The sequence below is a fragment of the Leptonychotes weddellii genome, chromosome 7 (assembly GCF_054177405.1).
Source record: "Leptonychotes weddellii isolate Sample4059 chromosome 7, ASM5417740v2, whole genome shotgun sequence".
Taxonomy (NCBI): domain Eukaryota; kingdom Metazoa; phylum Chordata; class Mammalia; order Carnivora; family Phocidae; genus Leptonychotes; species Leptonychotes weddellii.
This window is the reverse complement of record NC_138375.1, coordinates 59,540,373-59,559,185: the sequence shown is the minus strand read 5'-3', so window position 1 is coordinate 59,559,185 and position 18,813 is coordinate 59,540,373. Positions and strand designations below refer to the sequence as shown.

At 36.6% G+C, this 18,813-nt stretch overlaps 1 protein-coding gene across 6 annotated transcripts in view; it reads left to right on the top strand.

Annotated features, from left to right (window-relative positions):
- UIMC1 (ubiquitin interaction motif containing 1) overlaps positions 1 to 18,813 on the top strand; it is a 156,663-nt gene that overhangs the window by 92,014 nt on the left and 45,836 nt on the right. For 4 of the 6 annotated variants that reach the window (XM_081826396.1, XM_081826395.1, XM_081826397.1 and 1 more), the window contains 4 exons: positions 9,115 to 9,239; positions 9,968 to 10,067; positions 10,377 to 11,119; positions 17,660 to 17,724. In XM_081826396.1, the coding sequence (XP_081682522.1) occupies positions 9,115 to 9,239; positions 9,968 to 10,067; positions 10,377 to 11,119; positions 17,660 to 17,724 (1,033 nt within the window). Of the gene's footprint in view, positions 1 to 7,668; positions 7,729 to 9,114; positions 9,240 to 9,967; positions 10,068 to 10,376; positions 11,120 to 17,659; positions 17,725 to 18,813 lie in introns of all 6 variants that reach the window. The other 2 variants (XM_081826398.1, XM_081826400.1) reach the window with 2 other exon arrangements.

Here is an 18,813-nt window from a genome sequence, read left to right as displayed (position 1 = left end):
TTATATGATTCTACTTTCTCTCTTTTTTAAATATTTCAGGTAGAATTTTTCTTTACAATTTTTAGTGGTTGTCCTAGAGTTTGCAATATACATTTACATCTAATCCAAGTCCATTTTCAAATAACACTGTAATGGTTCATGAGTTTTATATGTGCTTTGTAATAACAAAATAATGCTAATTCCTCTCATTCCTTATATCATTATTGTCATTTTGTTTCACAAGTACAGACACATATAAATATAAGATACATAAGAATATACAATCAAATACTTTATTAGTATTAGCTTTTTGAACAAGCTGTTTTCTGTTAGATTAAGAATAAGAAAAGTAAGCTTTTATTTTACCTTCATTTATTCCTTCTTTGATACTCTTCCTTTGTTTATGTATATCTGAGTTTTTGACCTGTGTCTAAGGAACTTCTTTCAACACATCTTACAAGGGAGGTCTACTGGCAACAAATGCCCTCAGTTTTTGTTTGAGAAAGTCTTTATTTCTCCTTCACTTTTGAAGAATAATTCACAGGGTATTGGACTTCTGTATTGGTGGGTTTTTTTCTTTCAACACTAAGCATTTCACTGCACTCTCTTTTTGCTTGCATGGCTTCTGAGAAGTCAGATGTAATTCTTATCTTTTTTAAAAATTTTATATTTTTAAAATTTAAATTCAATTAATTAACATATAATGTATTATTGGTTTCAGAGGTAGAGGTCAGTGATTCATCAGTCTTATATAACACCCAGTGCTCATTATATCACGTGCCCTCCTTAATGTCCAGCACCCAGTTATACCATCCCCCTCACCCTCTTCCCCTAATTCTTATCTTTATTTCTGTATAGGTAGGTGTTTTTTTTCCTGTGGCTTCTTTTAGGATTTTTTCTTTATCTTAGATTTTTTTGTACTTTGAAAATGTTATGTCTAAGTGTAGGGTGGGTTTTTTTTTTTGTTTTTTTTGTTTTGTTTGCTTGTTTGTTTGTTTTGAGCTTCCTGGATCTATATTTTGGTATCTGACATTAATTTGGGGAAATTCTGAGTCATTACTGTTTCACATGTTTCTTTTGCTCCTTTCTTTCTCTCTTTTCCTTATGGTAATTCCATTATGTGTTTGTTACTCCTTTTGTAATTGTCGCACAGTTCTTGGATATTCTGTTTTATTCTTTTCAGTGTTTGTTCTCTTTACTTTTTAGTTTTGGAGGTTTCTTTGATAAATACTCAGTTGTGTCTAGTCTACTAATAAGCCCATCAAAGGCATTCTTCTTTTCTGTTATAGTGTTTTTGATCTCCAGCGTTTCTTTTTGGTTCTTTCTTAGGATTCCCATGTCTTTATTTATATTCTCCATCTGTCCTTGCATGTTCTCTATTTTATCCATGAGAGCCCTTAGCATATTAATCGTTGTTTTATTTATTTATTTAGAAAAATTTTTCTCTTTAGAGGGAGGGCAGGAGGGGCAGAGGGAAAGGGAGAGAGAGAATCCCAAGCAGAGCACGCCCAGTGCAGGGCCTTGATGCAGGGCTTGATCTCACAACCCTGAGACCACGACCTGAGCTGAAATCAAAGAGTTGGATGCTTAACTGTCTGAGCGATCCAGATGCTCCTGATCATAGTTGTTTTAAATTTCTAGTCTGATAATTCTAATATCTCTGCCATGTCTGGTTCTGATGCTTACTCTGTCTCTTCATATTGTGTTTTTGCCTTTTTGTATGCCTTGTAATTTTTTCTTGATAACTGGACATGATGTACCTGGTAGAAAGAAACTATTATAAATGGGTCTTTGGTGGTATGTTGCTAAAGTATGGGGGTAGGGAAAGTATTCTGCAGTTCTGTGGCTAGGTGTCAGTCTTTCAAGTGTTTGTGCCTCTGGACTTTGAACTTCACATGTGTTTCTCAGTTTTTTCACCCCCTCTTCCTTTATGTGGGACCGGATGCCTAGAGAAGGTCGGAATTTGCTATTTCCCTTTTTTGCAGGTCAGTTTGACACTGATAATACCCCATCAGTGTAGGCTCTGATTAACTAGTTTGACCTAGGACACACCTTCTTAAAAAGAACACAGTACTCAGGCATATTTCAAAATAGGTCCTTTTCCCCTTCCTCTGTGAGATGCTCAAGAGGAAATTTTTGCTATATTTATTGTGAGAACCTAGTTGCACTCTTGGAGGTAAAACCCGACAAAAGTGTGGGGGTTTGCTATGACTGAGTTCCTGTGGTGTTTTTTTTTTTTTTCTGCCAGAAACTGGGCACAAATAAATTTTTTATTATACCACACACCCCATAGAGACAGTCGATCACTGAGCTTAATTCTGGCATAATTTTTTTTTTTTTTTTTTAAAGATTTTATTCATCTGACAGAGACATAGCGAGAGAGGGAACACAAGCAGGGGGAGTGGAAGAGGGAGAAGCAGGGAGCCTGATGCGGGGCCTGATCCCAGGGCCCAGGATCATGACCTGAGCCTAAGGCAGACGCTTAACGACTGAGCCACCCAGGCACCCCCTGTGGAGTTTTTAACGCTCAGACTTGTATGCACTGAGCCTCCAGTAATATGTCAGTTACAGTTTGTGTTTTTCTACCCTGGCACTGGTTTCTGTGGCAGATTCCGCTATTGAATCTCTGCTCTGATAAACCCTGACTCCCTGTATTCCCCTGTTGAACAGATCTCTTCATTTTGGGGCAGTAGTTTGCCCTGTGCCCTCCCCTCTTATGGATTCAAGAAGAGTTGTTGATTTTTTAGTCTTTTCAGCTTTTTACTTCTTGTTATGACAGAATGGCAACTTTCAAGTTCCTTACATGTGGAACCAGAAATTGGTTGTGTCACCTCCATTATATTTTCGTTTGGCCTTTATACAGTTTATCATTTTTATATGTCTTTGTGATTAGCATTTTGATAACAGCATCTCAGTCTCTTGAGTTAACATGCTATAATTTACTTAACCATTGCCTTTTTTTAAGGCATTTAAGTCCATGCTCTTATAGATGATAGTATAGTGGACATCTTGTTGTGTACAGCACTTCTCTTCCGTGACTGCCTATGGTCAATTCCCAAAAATGGTATCACTTTGTTTGAGAATGCACATGTATAAAGGTTATGACATGGTGCCTTTCAAACGTGTTTTACGATTTACATTATAACTGGCAGTTTATAGGTATATTAGCTTTACCACAGTTGCAGAGCTCTATCTGTTTTGGAAAAGGAAGTTCTTAGGAAAAGATTTGGGAGGGAAAATAATTTATCTTGTTTGTTTTTTTGTTATATGAAATGTTCCCTTTCAGCCATTTCAAATACCCCAAAATTATACAGTTTCTCTTGATAGGTACTATCTAATTTTGTGATCTGGTTTGTTAACAGCCTGTTTGCACATCTCAGTGGGAAGCTAACCTGAATGTTGGGAGACGTTAATCATCATAAATTATGATCAGCATAATCAGCCTCACACAAATTGTGTACTACTGTGTGTTTAGCTCAGCAGAGTCATTTGATAAGCTGAGCAAATCAGTTCCGTTGGAGATGCTAAGGTTGACACTTGCTCATATTTTCCTTAAAGGTGTATGATCTGGGGAAAAACTGTTTTTCCTTTTCTACTAATGGTTCGGTACTTATATAGTAGAGAGGTTAAGTAAAATGAATCCTATCAAGTTATGTTTATTGGACTTTAGTCTCAGATCATGGTTGATGTGTGAAAATAAGAGACAGTAATAGTGAATGACAGTAACTACTTCTGATTGTGGTTAAATTAAATATGTAATGGTAGCTTTGTCAAGTTATGTGGTTATATGCTGTTAAGCGTATACACATAAATACACATACCTGACTGTTAGATAATCTGAATTGAAGTTTTGGATTTCTTTAAATAATACATAATGACAATACATAATTTAATTATTAATTAATAGTAATTAACAATTATTGGATACTTGTTCTGTGCCAAGCACTATTTAAGCATTTTACATGTATTAAATTAATCCTCATAACAGCCTTAAATATTATTACCTCAGGTTTATATATGTGTGACCTAAAACAAGTATTACAGAATCATGGCATTTACATGAGAATCCCTAAGGTCAAGAGTATAATTACTCTACATGCATGTCCACAGTAGATTAAAAGAAGCAAAGTAAAAAGGGAGAGGGAGATTATCAAAGACCAGCACCAGTATCCAGGTATACAGGGTAAGTAACCTGCTGAAGTCTAGACAAGAAGCAAAAATCAAGATTTAAACCCAGGAAGACTGCTTCTGGAGCTTCCTCCCTGTGTACTAGAAGACAGAAGCACACTGTGTTACTACATTAAAGTTTTTGTTCTAATGGTGGAGCAAGAGGGCAGCATCTGGAGAATATATCAGTTAATGTAGCAAAGCTTCATCTCTCCAGAACCTTTAGGGAAATAGGGTGTTTTGAAAAGCAGAGTATTACAAAGAACTCAAATTTATCTCTTTTGCATTATATGGTTCTTGGTTCTCTTAAATTGAACATAAAGATGTAATCAATTTTTTTTATGATTTAATGACTTCGATAAGAATGTTAGTCTTTTTTTCACTTTAGTTATTTTAGTGGCATGTAGTACCATCTCAAATTTTTAATAAAATTTTATTTATTTGAGAGAGAGAGTGAGAGAACACAAGCAGGGGGAGTGGCAGAGGGAGAGGGAGAAGCAGACTCCCCACTAAGTGCATAGTCCATCACTGGTCTCAAATCCCAGGACCCTCGAGATCAGGACCCCAGCCAAAGTCAGATGCTTAACTGACTGAGCCACCCAGGTGCCCCTACTATCTCATTTTAATTTGCATTTTCCTGATGACTAATCTTTTCATGTGCTTATTCGTCATTCTGGTATTTTCTTTTGTGAAGTATCTGTTTAGATCCCTTTCTCATTATTTTAAAAATTAGATTGCTTTTCTTATTAAATTGTAGGAATTCTTTATCTATTTTGGACATAAGTCCTTTCTCAGATTACATATATATATGTATGTATGTATGTTGTGAATATGTGCTCCCATTTTGTGGCTTACCTTTTTATTAAGAAGATTTAAATTTTGATGAGGTCCATTTTTTTTCTTTTACGCTTTTATCTTTTTGAGTCTTGTCTAAGAAATCTTTGAGTACCCCAAGATTACAAAGATTTTCACTTATGTTTTCTTCTAGAATTTTTATAGTTTTGTCTTTTGTATGTATGTATGTATTTACTTTAAAGATTTATTTATTTATTTATTTGACAGAGGGAGACACAAGCAAGAGAGGGAACACAAGCAGGGGTAGTGGGAGAGGGAGAAGCAGGCTTCCTGTGGAGCAGGGAGCCTGATGTCGGGCTTGATCCCAGGACCCTGGGATCATGACCTGAGCCGAAGGCAGATGCTTAACGACTGAGCCATTCAGGCACCCCTATCTTTTGTATTTAGATGTGTGATCCATTTTGAGTTAATTTTTATATATAATGTGAGATAAGGGTTGAGGATAATTTTTCTCATGGATGTACAGTTGTTGTAACACTATTTGTTGAAAAGCCTGTCCTTGTTGAAGATGAATGTGTGGATCTATTTCTGAATTTTCCATTATGTTCCATTAAACAAGCTTGTTGGGATTTTGATTGGCATTGTATTGATTCTATAAATCAATTTGGGTAGATTGATGCCTTATTTTCTGAATTAGTTCGGCATTAATTTTTTCTTAATTTTTTGATGAATTCACCAGTGATGAATGTCAAATAGTTTTGGGATTTTCTTTAAGGAAAAGTTTTTGTTTTTTTTGTAAGATTTTATGTATTTATTTGATAGAGACAGCGAGAGAGGGAACACAAGCAGGGGGAGTGAGAGAGGGAGAAGCAGGCTTCCCGCTGAGCAGGGAGCCCGATGCGGGGCTCGATCCCTGGACCCTGGGATTATGACCTAAGCCAAAGGCAGACGCTTAACGACTGAGCCACCCAGGCGCCCCAAGGAAAAGTTTTTTTAATCACAAATTTAATTTCTTTAATAGATATAAGACTATTCAGTTTTTCTGTTTCTTCTTATGTCATTTTTCATAATTTGTGTTATTTCATTAACTTTGTTTTGCTTCAACGTAATCAGTGTTTCAGTCCTCTTTTCCCTTGTTGTTCCCCAAAGGATCCTTTTTAGATACTTTTTTTTTCCTAACCACCTGTCCCCATGAAATTTTAATACCACAGATAATGCTGTAGATCCCATTTATGTACTGATTGTATATCTGTGTGTGTTTTGTTTTGTTGTTTTTTTAAAGTAGGCTCCATGCCCATTGTGGAGCCCAGTGCAGGGCTTGAACTCAGGACTCTGAGATTGAGACCTGAGCTAAAATCAGGAATCAGACACTAAACCAACTGAGCCACCCAGGCGCCCCTGTAGATCTGTATTTTATAAATAAGAGAGTAGGATATTTTTGACCTCCAAAAACCAAGTTTTGTCCATTTGGAGATGATGTCACCCCTTTTGAGAATGCATGATCCAGGTTGTCAGATTTGTTGGTATATAATTGTCCACAGTATTCCTTATTTTCTTTTCATGATTGTAGAATCCTTAGTATATATTTCTTGTGTTATTCATTATATTGTTAATTTGTGTTTTCTCTTCCTTTTTTCCTTGATCTAGTTACATTTTTATAAATTTTCATTTTTTCATAGAACCAGTTTTTTGCTGCTTTAATTTTTTTTCTTTTGTATGGCATCTTCTATTTTGTTGATTTCTGTTCTTTACATTTCTGTTTACTTTGGGTTAATTTCACTGTTCATTTTCTAGTTTCTTTTTTTTTTTTATTTTTAAAGATTTTATTTATTTATTTGAGAGAGAGAGAGAATGAGAGACAGAGAACATGAGAGGGAGGAGGGCCAGAGGGAGAAGCAGACTCCCTGCCGAGCAGGGAGCCTGATGCGGGACTCGATCCCAGGACTCCGGGATCATGACCTGAGCCGAAGGCAGTCGCTTAACCAACTGAGCCACCCAGGCGCCCCGCATTTTCTAGTTTCTTAAAGTGTGAAGCTTGCATCATTGATTTTAAACTTTTTTCTTGTCTTTTTTAAAGATTTATTTATTTTAGAGAGAGAGAGAGCAGGGGGAGGGGCAGAGGAAGAGAGAGAGAATCTCAAGTAGACTGCATGCTGAGCACAAGCCCAATGTGGGGCTTGATCCCAGGTCCCGAGATCATGACCTGAGCTGAAATCAAGAGTCAGCCGCTGAACTGACTGAGCCACCCAGAGGTGCCCCTAAACTTTTTTCTTTTCTAATATCACGAGGGGTGCCTGGGTGGCTCAGTCGTTAAGTGTCTGCCTTTGGCACAGGTCATGCTCACAGGGTCCTGGGATCAAGCCCCGCGTCAGGCTTTCAGTGGGGAGCCTACTTCTCCCTCTCCCCCTGCTTGTGTTCCCTCTCTGTCAAATTTTAAAAGAATAATATCATGAAAAGCTATACATGTTTCTATAAATACTGTGTTAGTTGCATCCCACAAATCTTGATATGTTTTCATTCTCATTAAGGTCATTTCATATTCAGTAGGGTGCATTTTTTATGTTTGGATTCAGTTTTAAGGATCCCTCATTCTTACGATTTTATTTTACTTTAAAAAAATGTTTAATGTTTACTCAACTTTATAAGTCAAAGAGATACAAAAAGATATAGTCAAAGAAGTGTCACTCTCTCCCTTATCTCTTCTGCCTTGTTCCCAACTACCTGTAGGTAACCACTTGGATTAGTTTCTAATTTATACTTCCTGTGTCGCTCTGCAAACATAAACAGGTATATCATATATTTTCGTATTTCTCCTTCATTACACGAAAAGTAGCATACTATATGTAACTCTTTTAGTTACATATAGTATATGCTTTTTTTTTTTTTTTTAAGATTTTATTTATTTATTTGACAGAGAGAGACACAGAGAGAGAGGGAACACAAGCAGGGGAGTGGGAGAGGGAGAAGCAGGCTTCCCGCGGAGCAGGGAGCCCGATGCGGGGCTCGATCCCAGGACCCTGAGATCATGACCTGAGCCGAAGGCAGACGCTTAACTGACTGAGCCACCCAGGCGCCCCAGTATATGCTTTTTTTCTAATTAATATTATATCCTTGAAATTGTTCTATTCCTGGTCCATAGATATTTTCCTTATTCTTTTTTTACAGTTATATGTATGCATATCACAGTTTATTCAGGCAGTGTCCTGTGTTAGTCATTAAGTAGATTCCAGTGTTTTGCATATTTAAACAATGCTGCAATGAAAAATGTAGTGCATATTTACTTTTTTTTTATTGAAAGTATATCGCTAGAGTGAATTGATAGAATTGGGATTGCTGGATCACATATGTAGTTTGGTAGGTATCAAAATCCTCTCCACAGGCACTATACAAAATGATGATGTTCTAATTCTGTCATTTGTTTTACATTTATTAGATGGAATAATTCTTTAAAGAGAAACTTCTCTTCATCTATTTGGTTACTCTGTAATGTAGCTTGTATTGGAAGAGTAGGACACAAGCTTGATTCTTTTTTATTTACCAATTGATCCACCAAATACCATATGATCTCACTCATATGTGAATTTAAGAAAGAAAACAGATGAACATATGGGAAGGGGGAAAGGAAAAAAGGAGAGAGGGCAACAAGCCATAAGAGACCCTTAACGATAGAGAACAAACTGAGGGTTGATGGAGGGAAGTGGGTAGGGGATGGGCTAGATGGGTGATGGTTATTAAGGCGGTCACTTGTTACGATGAGCACTGAGTGTTGTATGTAAGTGATGAATTGCTGAATTCTCCAGAAACTAATATTCCACTGTTAACTACCTGAAATTTAAATTTAAGAAAAACACTTGAAAAAAAACAAAAAACAAAATAGTTGATACACTAACATTCTTCAACAGTGACCAGTTAGTTGTGGTTTTTTTAATTTTATTTTTAAGTAATCTCTACACAAAGTATGGGGCTAGCTAACTCAGGATACTTATTGAAACAGCTGTTACTTATCTTGGCCAACACCTTAACTTTGGGTCTTTCCTCATTTATAAGATTATAAAATTGTACTAAATGGTCTGTATTGTTTTCATTTGAAAAGTTTAAAAATTTGTTTCTTGCTTCCATGCTTATTCAATGTTTGTGGTGTTCCTCTCCTCTCTTTTTCTTATCTTCTTACAGAAATGACAGAAGAGGAACAGTTTGCCCTGGCTCTCAAAATGAGTGAGCAGGAAGCTAGGGAGATGAACAGCCAGGAGGAGGAAGAAGAGGAGCTCTTGAGGAAAGCCATTGCAGAAAGCCTGAATGTAAATATGCTATGTTGAAATAGTTTGTGAGGATTGATTAGCAGTATATATATTTTTATTACTTCTGCAGTGTTATAGTTGCATTAAGAACTAGCTGTAGTAGTTCGTAGGGTTTTAAACTAGCAAATATTTCCCATAATAATTTTTAAAGTGCTTGTCGAATTGTTGAACCCAATTTGAAGTGTTTTAATTTTATATGAAAGAGTTTTCTTCCACCCCATAGATTTTCAATACATGGTTTAAGAGAGCTAAGTAGTTGGCAGCTTCTGAAAAGAGTTACCAAGTCCCAAGAAACCAAAAGGGAGCAAGATAAGGTGCTTACCTCCCCTGTTTTGGGGGAGAACAAAGGCAATGAGAAACTAGAGGTGGGTTATGGAAAAAAGAATGAGCAGTTAAACATTTTTCAAATAATGTTAAATTGTGATTTGAATATGTGCAGTTGAAATTATTTTAAATGTGAAGGATATTTGCCAGTGTCAGGTCCTGAGCCATCCTTTATGTCATTCATGTCTCTATATTAGAAAAGGGCTTAGTATAGTGATCTACTATAGCATTTTGCACATAATAGGCATTTGGTACACATTATGGAAGTCATTTGATTTGAGCATCTACGTTTTGGAAAGAATCTCTAAGGGGACAGTGGCCTCCCTGTTTTGTCCTTCCTATGACCCTTCATGTATAGCTGTTTTAATAATAAACCTGGTCTGGTGTGGGATCACTTGTTTCAGAGTTGCCGGCCTTCTGATGCTTCTGCTACCAGATCTCGACCTCTGGCCACTGGACCATCTTCACAGTCCCACCAAGAGAAAACCACAGACTCTGGGACCACTGAAGGCATGTCTCCCTGTTCTGACTCCTTCCACTCATCAAGTATAACTATATCACAGGGATCTCATGCTGAGAGTAGATGTACAGAAATGCCCCAAATCCCTTTGGTGGTATTAAAGAGGTTAAATCCAAAAATAGTTGAGATCTCGCTAATATCCAGCATACTTTTATCTCCAAGGAAAAGTCAACATTTGGTTAAACACAAAGAAGAGCCTTTTACCCACATTATGTAATTCTTGGTAAGTGATAACTTACCAAGCCCTCTTAATAAAGAACAGTTTGTCCTTAGCCCTACTTTTTCTCAAATACCTACAGGCATATGGCAGCTGGTACCTCCATCACTGTTTAAAGGCTCACATATCAGTCAGGGAAACGAGGCTGAGGAAAGAGAGGAGCCTTGGGACCACACTGAAAACACTGAAGAGGAGCCGGTCTTTGGCAGCTCAGGAAGCTGGGATCAGTCAAGCCAGCCAGTGTTTGAGAATGAGAACGTTAAATGTTTTGACAGATGTACTGGCCACTTGGCTGAGCACACACAGTGTGGGAAGCCACAGGAAAGTACTGGGAGGGGTTGTGTTTTTCACAAAGCTGCCCAGGGTAGGGGGGACACATCTAGGCACTGTCTGCCTACCCCAGCAGATGCCAAAGGTCTCCAGGATGTTGGGGGCACTGTGCACTACTTCTGGGGTATTCCATTCTGCCCTGCTGGAGTAGATCCTAGCCAATATACCAAGGTCATTCTCTGCCAGTTGGAGGTTTATCAAAAGAGCCTAAAAATGGCTCAGAGGCAGCTCTTTAAAAAAAAAGGGTTTGGGGAACCAGTGTTACCTAGACCTCCTTCTCTGATCCAGAATGAATGTGGCCAAGGAGATCAGGCTAGTGAAAAAAATGAAGGCATCTCAGAAGATATGGGAGATGAAGACAAAGAGGAGAGGCAGGAGTCTAGGGCATCTGTCTGGCACTCAAAAACCAAGGATTTCCAAGAAAGCCCAATTAAAAGCTTGAAAGAGAAACTTTTGTTGGAGGAAGAACCAACAACCAGTCATGGTCAGGTAAGGGTCAGTGATGCTGTGATTAAGGATGATTTATTCACAGTTTAAACAAGGATTATTATAGCTATTTGTTCTTTTCGTGGTCTTTTTTTCTGATTTTTAAAGTAACATGTGCTCACTATGGAAAATTAGGAAAGTACAGAAGAGTATAAAGAAGAAAAAAATTACCCATAATCTCAGCACCAAGAGGCAATCATTATTTCTATGCATTTTAAAATATTTTTTCTTTTAAATTTTTCAACAAAATGAAGACTCTTCTGTATAAGCTGTTTCTTTTTCCCACTTAATAGTTTGTTAGATCTTTTTCTATTTATTAAGTATACTTGAAAACATTATTCTATTACATGGATGTATCATAATTTATTTTTTTATGTTTTAAAATTTTTATTATTTCTAAAAAGTTTTTGAATAGGTAGTAATATTCATGTGCCCCATAAATCAGAAAGATGTTAATGAAAAGTCTGTCTCCTATCCCCTCCCAAGCCAACTAGTCCCTTCCCTGAAGTCAACCTGTATCACTGGTTTCTAGTGTATCCTTCTAAGATATATTTTTGTGGTACAAGCAAATGTGTATACATAGTCTTTTCCTCACCTTTTTTTACACAAATGATCACATAATCTATACATTATTCGGTACCTTGCTTTTTTTCATTGAAATACTTCTGAGATCATTCCATAACATACATACTTAAAGAATTTCTTCCTTTTTTTGGATGTGTAATATACGGTGTATGGATGAGTTTATTTTATCCAGTACCCCTAATGGTGGACTTTTAGGTTGTTTCTAATATTTTACTATTACAGACACTACTGCAGTGATTACTTTTGTATGAAGATGTTTCATCCACATGGGAGATATTTGCATAATTTCTTGTAGATGTAATTGGTGGATCAAGGGGTAATGCATTTACAATTTTGTTACTGTTGCCAAATTGCCTTTTATAGAGGTTCTATAAATTTACACTCATAACAGTGTATGAGTACCAGCTTCCCCCTACCCATTCCAAATCAGTACCATCAGGACTTTCTCATCTTTGCCAATCTGAGGAATGAAAAATACTATCTCAATACAGTCTTAATTTGCACTTCTCTTATTGTGTGTGCAGTTGAAACCCATTTATATTTCCTTTTCTGTCTGTTTAGATCTTATGGGCATTTTCCTTTTTCAACAATCTTTTTCTTAGTGGTTTCTAGGTACCCTTTATATATTAGGGGAAGTGGTCCTTTTTGATATGAAGAATAGATAGTTTCCCAGTGTATTTTTTCCCCCACATGATGGTATATTTCTGATTTTGCTTGTGATGGTTTTCTATAATTTACCAAAAACAGTCCCCTGTTTGGGAACATTTAGGTTGTCTTTTCGGTTTTTTTCTGACGTATCTTTTTTTTTTTATAAGATTTTATTTATTTATTTGAGAGAGAGAATGAGAGTGAGAGCACGAGAGGGGGGAGGGTCAGAGGGAGAAGCAGACTCCCCGCCAAGCATGGAGGCCGATGTGGGACTTGATCCTGGGACTCCAGGATCATGACCTGAGCCGAAGGCAGTCGCCCAACCAACTGAGCCACCCAGGCGCCCTTTTTCTGACATATCTAGATTGTACTATATCAAAGCTTATGTTCTGTTTTTTTCTCTGGGTATTATAAAAGCAATCATATAATTACAAACTGTGTAAATTATAAAAAGTATTCTGTTTTATGACTATACTGTTCTTTGTTACTATTTCTGTTTTTGGGCTCTGAGTTTTTGGTTTTGTTTTGCTGTTATTTTATGCTTTCTGTTATGATAAGGGTTCAACAAATGGTAGCTATGAGAAATGTCACAGCATAGAGTAGAGAGCATAGGTTTGGAGTTTGAATTTTGACTTTTATGTATGTCTTTGAGCAAGCCATTTAACCTCTCTGAATCTCAGTTTTTACATCTGTAAAGTGGGAATAGCAATGCATGGCTTACAGTAGTTTTAATGATTAAAGTGAATTATGTAAAATGTCTAGTGTGATGCTTAGGAGATTATAGGCACTCAATAAATGATGGTTCTCTCCAAGGGATCAGAAGGCCATTCGTTGAGGGTACCTATGGGAATCATTCTTCCTCAGCAGCCGTATTCATCCACATTCTGGAAAGATTGCTGTATGGGAAGAAAAAGCATTTTTCTTAACAATTCTTCTAGTGACTTGCCTCTTTTCCAAAGGAAAGTTAGGTTGTGCTTATGATAACATGTTTTGTTTGTTAGTTCTTTGCAACTCAGAGATACTTCCACTTAAGAGAATAAATTAAAGAATGAACATTTATTTATTGTATTTGTTGACCGATTTATTATAATTCAGTTTGTTAGCTTGAAAATCCTAGGGAACAGAGTTGTAGACCATAGACTTGTGTTAAGTTCTGGTGTTTGAAAGCAGTGCCTTTGGAATAGCCTGAAAGTGTTCAGAACCTAATGGCTGGCCCTATAAAAATTGAAGTTCTCTAACTTCCCTGAACTGGTCATCAAATACTATAGATAGTATTATTGATTGTTAATATTTGGCCACAACCAATCAAATCAAGCTAGTTTAATTAAAAAGAGGACTTTATCATAAGGAAACAGGGTGCCTCCTAAATTCTAAAACAGGATGGTAACCAAGCCTGGACAAGGTACAGGGTCTAGAATATCATCTGTAATTTTTCTACATCTCATTGCTGTATTGTATCTGCTTCATTTTTCTCCCCTGCGTATTGGCTTCATTTGCTTCTCTTTCACAATGGTAGGTAGAAGACACTGATCCTACAGCTCCCAAACTTAAATACAGGTTAAAGGAGATTTATTCTTTCTCAATACCAATTTCAAATTTCTAGGAAAGGACTTAACGATCCCTTTGGGGTTAATAGCCTTCACCAGCCCAATTGACTGTGGCCTAAAGTGGGGTCTGTGTCAAATTGTACAAATGGCTGAGTCCACTGCTATAATACAGTGGGAGGGGTGACATACTGGCCTCAGTAAAAGGAGACCAGGCAGACACCTAGTAAGTATCCAGTATAGTCATTGTCATTAACATTAATTTTAGACATCAGTTAGAACTGTTGAAAAATGCTGAAAAGTTTAAAGAATAAAGTTGAAAGCATTCACGATCCTGTTATTCGGTGATATATATTCCTTCATCTTATCTTCTGTACCTATTTTTGTATGGTTTCTATCATATTTTTGTATTTTTAAGTTAACATTATGTAAACATTTTCTTATGATGTTAAAATTATAGATTTCACCTTTTTTTTTTAAAGATTTTATTTATTTAATTGACACAGAGAGAGAGACAGCGAGAGAGGGAACACAAGCAGGGGGAGTGGGAGAGGGAGAAGCAGGCTTCCCACTGAGCGGGGAGCCTGATGTGGGGCTCGATCCCAGGACCCTGGGATCATGACCTGAGCCGAAGGCAGTCGCGTAACCAACTGAGCCACCCAGGCGCCCCTAGATTTCACTTTTAATGACTACATAATATTCTGGCTTATGAATTTATCATAATATTTTAACCCTTTTCCTATTGTTAGATATTTTGGTTATGATAAACATCTTTTTTAAATAAAACGTTGTTTTATTTAAAATTAGTATCCTTAGGGGAGCCTGGCTGGCTCAGTTGATGGAATGTGCGACTCTTGATCTCGGGGTTGTTGTGAGTTCAAGCCCCATGTTGGGTGTGGAGATTACTTAAAAACAAAATCTTAAAAAAAAATAAAACTAGTATTCTTAGAGATAGGGAGCAAGAAAAATTCTGGATTAAAGAACTATGAACATAAAAAAAAAAGACTTGCTATTTATTGCCAAATTGCATTTCAGAAAGGTTTCTCAGATGTGTACTCCTTCCCTTTAGCAATGTATGAGAATGCTTAGTTCACTGCAGTCTTGCCAACACAGAATAGTGTCTTTACAAAAAACAAAACAAATAAACTTAACTAATATTACAGTAAAATAATGAAGGTCTACAATTGTAATTTCACCACTTATATTGGTCTTTTGCTTTCAGGAACTGTGGGTAGAAAGAATTTCTGTGTTTATTAAACATTTTCTATTGATTTATGACTTTGCTGGAGCTGCCCGTATATATATGTGATACTCCTTGGTTGAGAGAGATAGTGAAAGGTTCACAGAACTAGGGACTTAAACAAACATTCACCTTGGGGCAAATCACTTTAAGTATATATGAAGGTTATAAAAGCTTTAGAATCATATAACTAATTTCTGGCATCACATAAACAATAGAGAGGTTATGTTAATGAAGATGGAGAGGTCATCTTGTTGGCTATACAGCAGGGAAGTAGAGGAGTAGCATATTGATGTGGTCACTACTCTTCAGGGTCTAATCTTTAATTTTTCAGCCCAGATACTGGAATTTGTTTTTCTCAAATGGCCAGATTCGGGGGAGGGGGGTGAGAACTGACTTTGACTAGTCAAACTTAAAGCTGATATGTACACCAAATGACAGTTTGTTAAATTATTATGGGAGATAGACATTTTTGGTGACCAGAATATTCAGGTCCACCATCTACTGTACCTCCTTGTAGGATGAAGGTACCTAGAGGGCTGAAAATAGTAATCAGGAAATGGTAATATTTAAGGGATGATTCATCTAGTCTGTGGAAAGACCTAGTACCTGATAATAGAGGACTTTTGTATGGTGACCAGATGATGTGTCTGTTTATTTTTATTTCCCAGGCTATGGTGTTGAAGATACTGCTTGATTCTGAATCTTTGGATTTTTCTTTTTTAGATTCATTGCAGACTATTATCCCTTTTTCATTAACATGTTATTTCTTTAGGCAGAATGCAATGTCTTGATTAGGCCACAGCTTCCTTAGTTTAAGTTATATTCCTATCATGTGACCCTGTTCAACTTGATTAGATTTGGATATTCTAATAAAATTTTGTTTGCTTATTTTGCTATGTTATTTTCATATTCTGGAAGAACCTCACTTTACTCCTATGTTTAGATTGCAGTCATTGAGGTGTAAGTTTAAAAATTAGAAATGATTTATTGAAATGAAGACATTCTTGAGATTCTATGTTGAAATGGTTGTAAGAAGATTATTTGAGTAAACAACAACAGTAGTGGTTAGAACATGGATTTTGGAGTCAGATCCCAGCTCCACTTTTGGCCAACTCTGTAATTTTGGGCAAATTATTTAACCCGTCAAAGTTTCACTTTCCTTGCTTCCAAAAAACCTTAATAGTTTCTGCCTCAAAAGGTTCTTGTGAGGATTAAAGGAGATAATTCATTGTAAAGTGATTTGTATAAAGGCTTGGCACTTAATAGGTGTACAGGAATTAAAAAAAAAAAAAACACCAAGAAAGGTAAAGATATGCTTTAGCTGAAGGTAGAGATGGAGTATCTTATAACTCACCATTGCACTGATTGCTTCTGAAGTCCCAAGTTTAGTCAACTATAGTTATTCTAAGATGGTAAAATCTATTAAATGGGCACTAGGTGTCAGTATCTACTTTTTTTTGATATCTCAGTAATGAAACTTTTGTCACTGCAGAGTTCACATAAATAGGTGACGTATTTATTGCTGTTGTATTTTAGTCCTTTTGACAGTTCAACCCTCATTTTTTATAATGACTGCATTCCTGATCATTGTACAGTTTATCTTCCCTTTGAATGAAGGCTCATCTCAGCTATTTCTGATTTTAGTATATTTTATCATTTGCCAGAGTGGTACAGAGATGCCTAACTCGCCTAGGTTATTTATATCCTGTTAGGAGACCCTGAAAACTTCAGCTAGTAGCTTTCTTCCTATTGGAAGAAGCCTCACAGCTCAGGCACTTCTTATAAGTTTCTCTAAGGCAGCAGTAGCTGCTTTTTCTGTGCACCTACATTTAATGAGCTGACATTTGCACCAACTTTACTATTAATCATAGAAAATAATCTTTTTTTTTAATCTAGTCCCTATTTGTTACATTTCTTAAAAGATATCCCTGTAGCCAGATACTAAAATCATAGTGGCAGATTTGTAGCAAAAGGAATCTTAAAACCTTCCCTTTGGGATGTTCTGTGTTATGGCTTGGTTTGTGTTCATAGAGACTTCTTTCACAGATTGCAGTGTTTTTCCCACTGGAATATTTCCATTGAAAACTGGGCTTTTCTCTGTATTTCCTCCTTCCACAACAAAACTTTATAGTTGCTTTTTTGAAATCATAATTCATTTTGACTCACCAGTTAATATTTATGTGTCTTGCATTTTACAGAGTACATCATATATATTATCTTTTTAAATTCTCACAATGACAGTCTGTGAGGCAGTCATTAATAACCATTTTAAGATGAGGAAACAGATTGAGATGTGACACCCTAGATTACAGAGTTAATGGGTGATCCAGCTGTGATGTAAATCCCACTCTTCTGACTCCACAGGATATGCTCTTTTTTACTGAAACTTACTGACTTATGTAAAATGTTTTATTCTTATTGCTAATTGCTGAGTGATAATGCTGAGCAATTAACTTTTTTTTTTAAAGAGGAGAAACCAGTTCATCTGTGCCTGTATATTTAGGATGTTATATTTCTTTGCAGTCTTCCCAAGGGCTATTTGTCGAAGAAACTTCTGAAGAAGGAAACTCTGTACCTGCCTCACAAAGGTAAGATTATAAGTTGTTAGGGGTCTGAATTCCCTGATGGTGCCAGAGTAAGAGAGATGAAGCACATGACTGAGACTGTACAGGGACAGCTTGCCAGGGATCTTTTAGCTCTTTTATAAGCACAGACTAAGAAAAATCATTATCTTCCAGTTCTCAAATATGTATCTCATAGAAGCCTGGAATATTAGAGTGGAAGAGATCTTAGAAGGTGGTGGTGTTGGTGGTGGTATAATAGAGCCATCTTGGCACATATCCCATTTATACCATTCCTGAAAGTGTTTACATCCTGCTACTCTCTCAGCCTAGCTTCCTATGCCAATCTAAAGGCTCTAGACTAGTTTCTTTACAGTCCTTCTCGTCCTCCTGTCCCCTTTTATTCCCTCTGCTTACGCTTATTTTATCTGCATGTCCAAACTGTATACATCTTTTAAGTCTACTCTTAAGAGTAGACTTATATTTTTTATTGTATTTACCTGTATTTACTGTATTTTTTATTATTCATATTATTCAGGTCACAAAGAACATGGGTCACCCTCACTCCCTGTCCTATGCCACTTTTAATCTGATTATATTTTATTTTTCCCTTAAATTGTTGTATTTGCATTACCTCCTCAATTATTCTTGCTGATTGATTGATGGGGTTACCTTCTTAGGTCTTCTCACTTAATAATATATAGTGGCTGATTGATTACAAACTGCACTTATCAACTGGATTGGATTTTTAATTTTTCCTTTTATCTGGTAGTTGACCTTTGGGGATTACTCAAGGGCTTAATTTTGTGTCAAGTGACCTCCATCTCTCGTATGGAAGTTGAGGCCCAATTACCATTTGCTGTAATTTGGTGGTGCTTCTTAGGGTTTTGGTTAAGTTGAAAGTACGATGTATTTCCTTCTAAGTTCAAGAATATGGTTTTGGTTTGATTCTCCTGCTGTTAAGACGATTTTGGAAGTGGTTTTAACTGGAATAGGCCTTTTGCTTCTTCCAGGCCCCTCTGCTCTGTTGTGGTGAGCCTGTGCAGAGCAGATGTAAGTTTTAATAAATGATTATATGCTTTGTCACCAGGAGAGAGTTGGAATTGCAGGCAATGT